This window comes from Cynara cardunculus (genome assembly GCF_001531365.2).
Source record: "Cynara cardunculus var. scolymus isolate 2C chromosome LG 16, CcrdV1, whole genome shotgun sequence".
NCBI classification, from domain to species: Eukaryota; Viridiplantae; Streptophyta; class Magnoliopsida; order Asterales; family Asteraceae; genus Cynara; species Cynara cardunculus.
Genome location: NC_037543.1, coordinates 11,461,969 through 11,471,743, shown reverse-complemented (window position 1 = coordinate 11,471,743; position 9,775 = coordinate 11,461,969). Strand labels below are relative to the sequence as shown.

At 33.3% G+C, this 9,775-nt stretch overlaps 1 protein-coding gene across 1 annotated transcript; it reads left to right on the top strand.

Annotated features, from left to right (window-relative positions):
* Window positions 1-8,571: 8,571 nt before the first annotated feature.
* LOC112529752 lies at window positions 8,572-9,465 on the top strand. The gene is made up of 2 exons (XM_025141139.1): window positions 8,572-8,760; window positions 8,863-9,465. Exons 1-2 carry the CDS (start codon window positions 8,593-8,595, stop codon window positions 9,367-9,369), a joined length of 675 nt encoding a protein of 224 aa, XP_024996907.1. The 5' UTR covers window positions 8,572-8,592; the 3' UTR covers window positions 9,370-9,465.
* Window positions 9,466-9,775: the final 310 nt, after the last annotated feature.

The following is a 9,775-nucleotide window of genomic DNA, read 5'->3' as shown; positions in this document are numbered from 1 at the left end:
TCATTGAGAAGCTTGTTTTATGAAACTTTTGGGGATAAACTGGTTGCGTAATATAATATTCTTGCATAATCTTGTTTTTTTATCAACAATATTTGATAAAATTATTTCATTTTGTTTTATTTTTTTTTGGATGATTTTGTTTACTTAATGGTTAACAAAACATGTAATGGTAAATGCATTGACTCTAAGAAAGTGAAACCATTTCATAATTGATAAGAAAATGCTGTGTTATTAGCGAACAGTGAAGCAATTTCATTATTACGATGAAACGGATCCATTTACCAATAACATGAAAATGACAAATGTCTCATCAGACATTACATTGATTAGTATATTGATGAAACCGTGAAACCATGTCAGATTGCAAAAATTGTCAATGAAATGGGTGCATAACGACAGAGAAATCATTTCAAAATTGTTAAGAACATGTTGTTTAATTAGCAAACTGTGAAATCATTTTATAATTAGATTGAAACGGATCCATCTACCGAAAACTTGAAAATGACAAATGTCTCATCTAGCATTACGTTGATTTGTGTACTGATGAAACTGTGAAACCATTTCGCATGAAATGTAATAGTAAATTTTTTTTTATTATTATTCAAAAGGTTTCATTATGTTAAATTGATTATATTGTGTTTTATTTTTATTGTTGATCAATTTTAATAATGGATGTTATTTTTTATATAACATTTTTAACATAAAATTAATATATTATTTTACAAATGATTTTGTTTCATTAATATTACGATATACATGATATAGTTGCCATTAATATCACCACTACCAAAGTTACCATTTTGCTCTTTATGGGATTATAAAATAAATTTTTATTTTTGATTTTTTTAATATCTTAATATAATATAAACTAATCTTGACCATTGATAAAAAAAATGGATGGATGAGATTGATTTACATGATTTTTTATAAATGAGAATGATTTTCATTTGATCGCTCCCCCTCTCTCTATAAAGATATTTGGGATGATGTAAGTAAAAAATATATTTGATGAGAAAGTGGGTATATGTATTATATATTGATGGAATATTTTATAGGAAGTTATTGATAAATCTTAATCTACTACTTGTTATGGAAGTCATTGGAAGTGTTAAAACTTATAAACAGTCAAGTTGCTCACATAAAGGAAACTTCAATAAGAATAGCTTAATTAGATAAGCTATGATGGGAAATTTTCTACAGATGTTGATTCTTTTGTAAATAATGAATTTTCAATTTTTGAATTTATTATATAACTTTAGTTGGCATAGAATTAACTCGGTTAGCAAGAAGTTACATAGTTGTAACACCCCAACTCCCATTTGTATAAAATACATATTTCATATAATATGAAATACAAATATACATATTCGTCCCAGATGTACATATATGGCTACATACAAAAGTGGCTATAAATTTTTTTAGTTCATCTAAAATACACGACTTGTATATATGACACATTCTCAAGTACATATATAAACTCAACTGTCCAAAATCCATAGATGTAAAATATTAACGAATCCCTTCACATCTTCCCTTTTCCTTTACTTTTCATATGTGCCAGACCTGTTATGCATATTTTTGAAAATAAAACGGGGGTTAGACCATAAGATCTAGTGAATAATTCCCTTGATTGCTATTACATGGTAAAAATCATCTAAACAGTTTTGGAAAGCCAATATTTGAAAGATAATATGTAAATATTGTTTATTATAACAAACCTTCATTTTTCGTATCATATAGATGAGACAACCCCATTTCATCACATCAAACCCAATGAGATGCCAAACTTGTCACGTCATACACATAACACACCAACTTATCGTATCTCATTGATGCGATAACACATTTTTGTCGCATCTGTTCCCACTTTGTCACATCCAACAAATGCGATCACCTCAATTTATCGCATCCAACAGATGTGACAACCCTAACTCGTCGCATCCAACAAATACGATAACTACATTTGTCGCACCAAAAGGATGCTATAACAACATTTGTCGCATCACATTGATGCAATAAACACCCCTTCTCACACCCCAAAGATGCGATAAAAACAACCCATTTCATCAATCTCAAACTCATCGCATTAAATACATTCGATAAAAGTCAACCCCATCGCATCATAAAGATGCGATATCCCATGATCAAAAGATCATCATTTCCAGAAATTGATTATGCCACCCTTATTCCAATATAACCAGCTCTTGATTATGTCACCCTTATTACAAATTTACCCAGCTCCTGATTATATCACCCTTATTACAAAATTTACCCAGCTCCTGATTACGCTACCCTTATTACAAAATATACACATTTCTTGATTATGTCATCCTTATTCCAATCAGTTAATAATAACATATCAAATTCCAATATTATACTTAAAATAACATGTAATCATTCAAAAAATACCCCACGTATGAAATAGGAAACCATAAGGTTCCTTGCTAAAACAAGTCAAATAATGCTTTAAAGTGAAAACCACCTTGAACTCACAAGTAGATGATAACTTTAATCAGCAACTATAATCAAATAAAATACAAAAGCTTTCTTCTTTTCTTCATTCTGTTTGCTCGAACTAGTAGCCAAAAACACACCTACCTTTTTTTCTTTCTCTCTTTTTAACCAACCTCCCAGAAAAGAAGTAAAATAATAATAACCCATGCACATATATACATTTTTAAAAGATTGAGGCGATGGAAATCCAAAATATTTAAACCAATTCTCAAAACATCTCTTTAACTTTTCACCATATTATAAAATCTATCCCAAACTTTCCAAACCAATTATAAACGGTTATCATAATATCCTCCCTTCAAAAGAATTTCGTCCTGAAATTCAATCAGTCAAATAATTGAGGATATTTTGTTCTCATTTCAGATTTCAATTCCCATGTAGCCTCTTACCTCTTATGAAAATGTCACTGTATTTTTACTAGACTAATCTATTTATTTCTCAACACTTTAGTTTTTCTGATCAGTGATTGCCTCTAGGGTTTCCACAAAATTCAAATTTTTATGAATCTGAATTTCGGGTATTGGTACGACCATATTTGGATAAGCCAAACACTTCCGAAAACTTGAAACATAGAAAGTGTTATGAATATCGCTGAGCTCCTCGGGTAGCTTTAATTGATATGCTACTTCACCAACCCGTTTACTGATTCTGAACAGTCCAATGTATCTCAGACGCAGTTTGCCCCTCTTTCCAAAACGCATAATGCCCTTCGAAGGTGAAACTTTCAGCATCACATGATCTCCCACCTGAAATTCAATAGGTTTACGACACTTATCGGCATAACTTTTTTGTCGGTCCTGAGATATTTTTATTTGTTCCCTAATTCGATCTATCTTTTCTGTTGTTGATTGAACAATCTCTGGACTGATTAACTGTTTCTTCTCCACTTCATTCCAACACAACGACGTTCGACACTTTCTGTTGTATAGAACTTCATAAGGTGCCGCTTGAATGATAACTGTTGTTGTAGGCAAACTCAATCAACAATAGATGATTTTCCCATGAACCACCAAAATCAATAATACAAGCTCTTCAAGGGTCTGTATCGTTCATTCACTTTGCCCGTCTTTTTGTGGATGATACGCCGTACTAAACCGAATTTGAGATCTCATTGCTTTCTGAAAGCTTCCCCATAATCTCAGGCTATCCCTATCTGAAATTATTGACAACGGGACACCATGTCGAGTCACGATTTCATCACTATAAACTCTCGTAAGTCTTTCTAATGGATATGCCTCTGTAATTGGTAGAAAGTGTGCAGACTTAGGCAAATGATCCACAATAACCCAGATAACATCATACTTTTTAGGAGTTCATGGTAGCTTCGTTATGAAATCTATCGTTATATGATCCCATTTCCATATTGCAAATTTCTATAGAGTTGTTGATGTTCTATCTTCACTTGTAAACACGTCAGACATCATTTTACATATTGTGCAATATCCTTTTTCATCCTCGATCACTAGTGAAATGGTTTCAAATCTCTGTACATCTTGTTAATACCCCGAGTGAATCGAATATAAAGACTTGTAATTTTCATCCAATATCATCTTTTGGTTGCTACCAAAATAAGGTACCCAAATTATACCTTCAAAGCATAGAATTCCACGATCTTCTTTTACCAAGTTTACTAACATTCCTCCAATTCTTTCTGCTTTTACGTTTTCTCTTTCACGGCTTCATTCTGACTTCTCAAAATCTCATCAAGAATGTTAGGGATTACATTAGCTCGCAAGGCAATAGCTTTGATGGCTCCACTCTTTTCTTTTCTACTGAATGCGTCAGCCACCACATTCGCCTTTCTTGGATGATAAAGAATCTCACAGTCATAATCATTCACCAATTCTATCCATTATTTTTGTCTCATATTTAACTCTTTTTAATTGAACAGATGTTGAAGACTTTTGTGATATGTATAAATCTGACATTTAATTCCCAACAGATAATATCTCCAAATCTTCAAGGCAAAAACAACAACTGCAAGTTCCATATCATGAGTAGGGTACTGTTTTTCATGATCTTTCAGTTGTCTAGAAGCATAAGCAATGACTTTTCCCCGTCGCATCAAAAAACAACCCATGACCAACTTTGAAGCATTACTATAAACCACAAAATCTTCTGTCCCTTCTAGTAATGACAGTATTGGTGCACTGCACAATCTGTCTTTCAAAACTGGAAGGCTTTCGCTTGCTCTTCTTCCCATTCATACCTTACATTCTTCCTCATCAATTTTGTCAATGGTGCCGCGATACGTGAGAAGTCTTGTATAAACTTCCGATAATACCTGGCCAAACCCAGAAAATTTTGTATCTATGTAAGCGTTCGCGTTGTCTCCCATTTATCTATAGCTTCTATTTTCATTTGATCAACTTTAACACCTGTTTTTGAAACTACATGACCCAAGAATTGAACTTCGGTCAACCAAAATCCACCTTTTGACAGTTTAACATATAATTTTTCTCTCTTCAAAGTTCCAGAATTAAATGAAGAAATTGAGGGAAAGGAAGGGTTCACCAAGGGGGAAGGGAAAGGGCAGGGACGGAGGTGGGTTTATCAGGGGTTCAACCTTGATGGGAGGGGAAGGGGGAGAGATGGAATACAACAGCAAAAGAAAGCGGTCTATTGTGGTAATTTTAGAAGCTTGATAAAGAAAGTAGGTTTGACCCATTAGGATTTAGTGTTGGCATAAAGAACTTGTACATTGTGTATAATAATTTGTAATTAAGAGATTTTTGAATTTTGTAACAACCCACATATTCTATGTACTGATAATCCACATCATCATACTCATAACACAAAATATAACATCGTTTACAAAATACAGATTAACAAAATACTTTCTTGATATACATTTATAAATAACTAAACGTCATTCATTCTAAACTTTTCCCTTGCCTTTATCTTGCGAGGTATGATGACCTGCAAAACATGTTAGTCCAACAACTGAGCGTTAGACCAAAAAGGTCTAGTGAGTATATAATTCTCAAACAAACAATATACTTTCCAAACAATCAGTTCAGAATCAAACATGTTCTGACACATAAATTTATTTATGTCTCTCGCGGTTACACCGCCATTACATCTCTCTCGCGGTTACACCGCCATTTCATCTCTCTCTCTCTCTCGCGGTTACACCGCCATTTCATCTCTCTCGCGGTTACACCGCCATTACATCTTTCTCTCGCGGTTACACCGCCATTACATCTTTCTCGCGGTTACACCGCCATTTCATCTCTCTCGCGGTTACACCGCCATTTCATCTCTCTCGCGGTTACACCGCCATTATATCTCAAAAACACTTCAAAAATATTTCAACACATTAACCGGATTTGAAGTCCGGTCAACCTTGTCCGGTTAACACTTAAAATTATTTCTAACATATTTGTCCGGATAACCAATCCGGACAATACACCTCCAAAAGCTTAACCAATTTAACACTTAGAAATATTTCAATTTCTATCCGGATAAGAGTCCGGACAATACATTGCCCAACCTTTGACCGGTTTAAAACAATCCGGTCAACACACCGCCAAACTCTTGAACGGTTTAGATGAGATCCGGTCACCTCTTGACCGGTTTATGGAGGACTCCGGACAACACTTGAGCGGTTTAAAATAAACCGGTCACCTCTTGAGCGGTTTTCTATCCGGATGAGATTGTCCGGATATTAATCCGGACACCACTTGAACGGTTTAAATAAGAATCCATATAAAATGAAACAAAATTCATAATAACCAGTTCCAAATACTATTAAATTGTATGTAAACAATTTATATCCAAAGCTTTAATACACTCACCTTTGATTATGAATTTTGACTTCAAATTTGCAAAATCCTCTTTCAGTCTTTACTCTCAATTGATTTTGCTCTCCAGATGTATTCAACAATTAACTTCTAAAAGGCAAAAATTATTCTTCCCTTTTCACATACACTTGCTATAAATAGCAAGTGTATGGCCGACTCCAAAAGTCGGCTAACACCCCCTTATTCACACAATTATATATATATATATATATATAAAATATCTTAATTTGAAACTTGTAACTCGAATATTACAAATTTCTTGCATAAAATGGTAGTAATCTATGCTTTAAGAGTTGTAATTAAGATTTTGGTGTAAATGGTTATTAATGTACTATAGATATATTTTATATATAACGATATCAAAATAAATGATATTATTGTATTATTTGATTTGTTAAATTTAAAAAAAAAATAGTTTTATTAGATACGATTTAATTTTATTGAAAAAAAGTATGGTTTTATTATTTTAATGTAATTAATATTTTAATTTAAACAAATCAAATCATAAATCCATATATTGTTTTATTTAGAGCGAATAACATAAGAAATAGTTTTATGATTTGATTTGTTTAATTTAAAAACTTAATTATGTTAAAGACGATTTAATCTTATTGTTCTTTTTCTGTCACTGCAATAAACAAGCTTTATTACCGATATTTTTACCATCAAAATCATTGAAAAGCACTAAGAAATGAACCCCGATTTTATCATCCTAAAATTAGGGTTTCTAATTTGAATATTGTTTTTCATTCAAAAACTCAAAATAAACTATTTAGATTTTAATCAAATAAAAGATTAATACATATTATCATCTTAGTAACTTAAAATTGAACAAATTCCTAATAAACTTTTACCAAATTTTCATACCCAAATAGGCAAAAATACTAAAACAATAAAATAAATCGTATTTAATATAATTAATTTTTCAATTTAAACAAATCAAATCATAAAATAATATCTTATTTTATTCATTTTGACATCATTATACACACATATAAATATATAGAAATTGAGATAATGTGAGACCAACCTGTTTTTATGAGACATGAAAGACCATTTTTTTACACTTAAACTTCACAATGAAAACACTGTGAAAGTAACCTTCACAACGTTTTTGTTGTGAAGGTTCGAAGTTTTTTTTTTTACCTTCACAACGTCTCGCCGTACAATTTCAAATGTAAAAAATATGGTCTCACGAAAACATGTTGGTCTTACGTAAACTCAACCCTAATATAAATATATGTGTGTGTGCGTGCCCATAAAAACTTGTTTTCACTTTTTTACAGGAAAAAGATAAAATAATAGACAAAAAGACTAAAATGACCCTTGATTTAACAAAGTTAACGAAAATATTAATCAAAAGGATCATGACCAAAACAAATTGAATACCAAAAAGACTAAATCTACAACAAACATACGATAGGAACCCTCGTAAAAAACAATATCAAAACACAAGAATCAAATCCCCAATTCACTCTTTCCACATAAAATAAGGTGGGACTAAAAACTGTTTTTGTAGGAGTGATATGTGAAGCAACCAATAGATCAAGAAGCAAATAGGTCTAATTGGGGGAGATGTTTGGGACTGCTATCGCACATACTACTTGTATATATTTTTTTTATTAACCGGTATATCCAACCCGTTATGCAACCCGACTAACTCCAGGGCGACCGCCTGCTTTGCAGATAGCCTGGTGTCATCGCATTTGAACCTCCGTGGCCACAAGGGGATTTTTATTTCTCCTTGAATTTGAACCTGGGACCTCCCGATACTTTTGACCTTTGGAGTCAAGCTCAAACCAACCAGACACCACCCTTATAGTTATTACTTGTATTTTTGCTCCCATGCATTATGTTCGAGTGGTATTTGTTGTGTCTTGCAATGAGGTGGGAACATATTAATACATTATGATACTCAAATAGGATGTCTATATCTAACTAACGAGGGAGATCCCAAGGAGGAAATCCACATAAACGTGCCCAAAAAGCGCATGGCTTCTTGTGAAAGAATATGGTTTTTAAATTGATCATCATCTAAAATGGCTTTTCATGGATTCCATTTTACTAAATATAATAAGTCACACACTTGATGATATAATAAAGAAAACCCTGAAGGGCTTAATGGTCGATAATACTACTTTACTTTATGATTGAAGGCCCTGTGTTGATAGCTTTCGATCAAAGTGCATGGCTCTGGTTCATTCAGCACCCTCCCCCTTATATATACAAACTAGGCAGAAGAGAAGGCACAAGAGAGGTATATGTAAGAAGAGAGATGGAATTCAAGAAATATTACCTCGACTTAATGATGGTACCTTTATCGTTTATGATATCTATTAGCTATCACCTTTGGTTATGGCATAAAGTTCGGACTCAACCACTCTCGACTGTTATTGGTGCAAATGCTCATGGACGTCGGTTGTGGGTATCTACCATTATGAAGGTAACTCTTATAGCTTGTTTTAAACACATCAGATTCTATGCCAATTTGGTTTTCTACCTTCTAGGTTGGTTTTTAAATGTCTTTCTAATCATCACTTGGCAGGATAACGAAAAGAAAAACATACTAGCCATCCAAACAATTCGTAACACAATCATGGGATCGACTCTAATGGCCACCACATCGATTGTTTTGTGCTGCGGTTTAGCAGCAGTTGTTAGTAGCAGCTATAGTGTTAAGAAGCCACTTAACGACACTATTTATGGGGCTCAAGGACAATTCATGGTGGCACTTAAGTACGTCACACTCCTTGTCCTCTTTCTCTTCTCGTTCATGTGTCACTCTCTATCTATCAGATTCATAAGCCAAGTGAATTTCCTAATTAATTGTCCGCAAGATTCGACATTGACTTCGACATACGTATCAGAGCTTTTAGAGAAGAGTTTCACACTTAGCATGATCGGAAACCGGCTTTTCTACTCGGCGCTTCCGGTTATGCTTTGGATTTTTGGGCCCGTGCTAGTTTTGTTGTGTTCTTCCACCATGGTGCCCGTGCTATACAATCTCGATTTATTGTTTGGAGATTCAAAGAATGGGAAGATGGTGAAATAGCAAACTGTGTTTTTGTTTGTAAGATTTACTGCCAGCATTGTTTACGAAACAATCGAGTATGTGTTCCCTTTCTTGAACGTAAAACGTATTTTGTTGTAATAACTTTGTATTGATCAATGTCGATTTCGTTAACAACAAACAAATATTGGTTTAAGGAATTGAATGACTGATATTAGTTTTGGTTCTTCCATTTCGTAAACAGAAACTGTCTCAAACTGTAGTCTCGAATCATGCATGATCTTCTATGCTCAAACTAGGGATGCACCATGTGCTAGGTTGCTAACTGGAAATCGAAACCAAATCCCAAAAATGACCGAGGATGAAAGCACTACAACAGATCTTTTTCCGGCTGTTTGGCAATTGCTGAATGGTAATGATTAAGGGAGATTCAGGATACAAAATCATT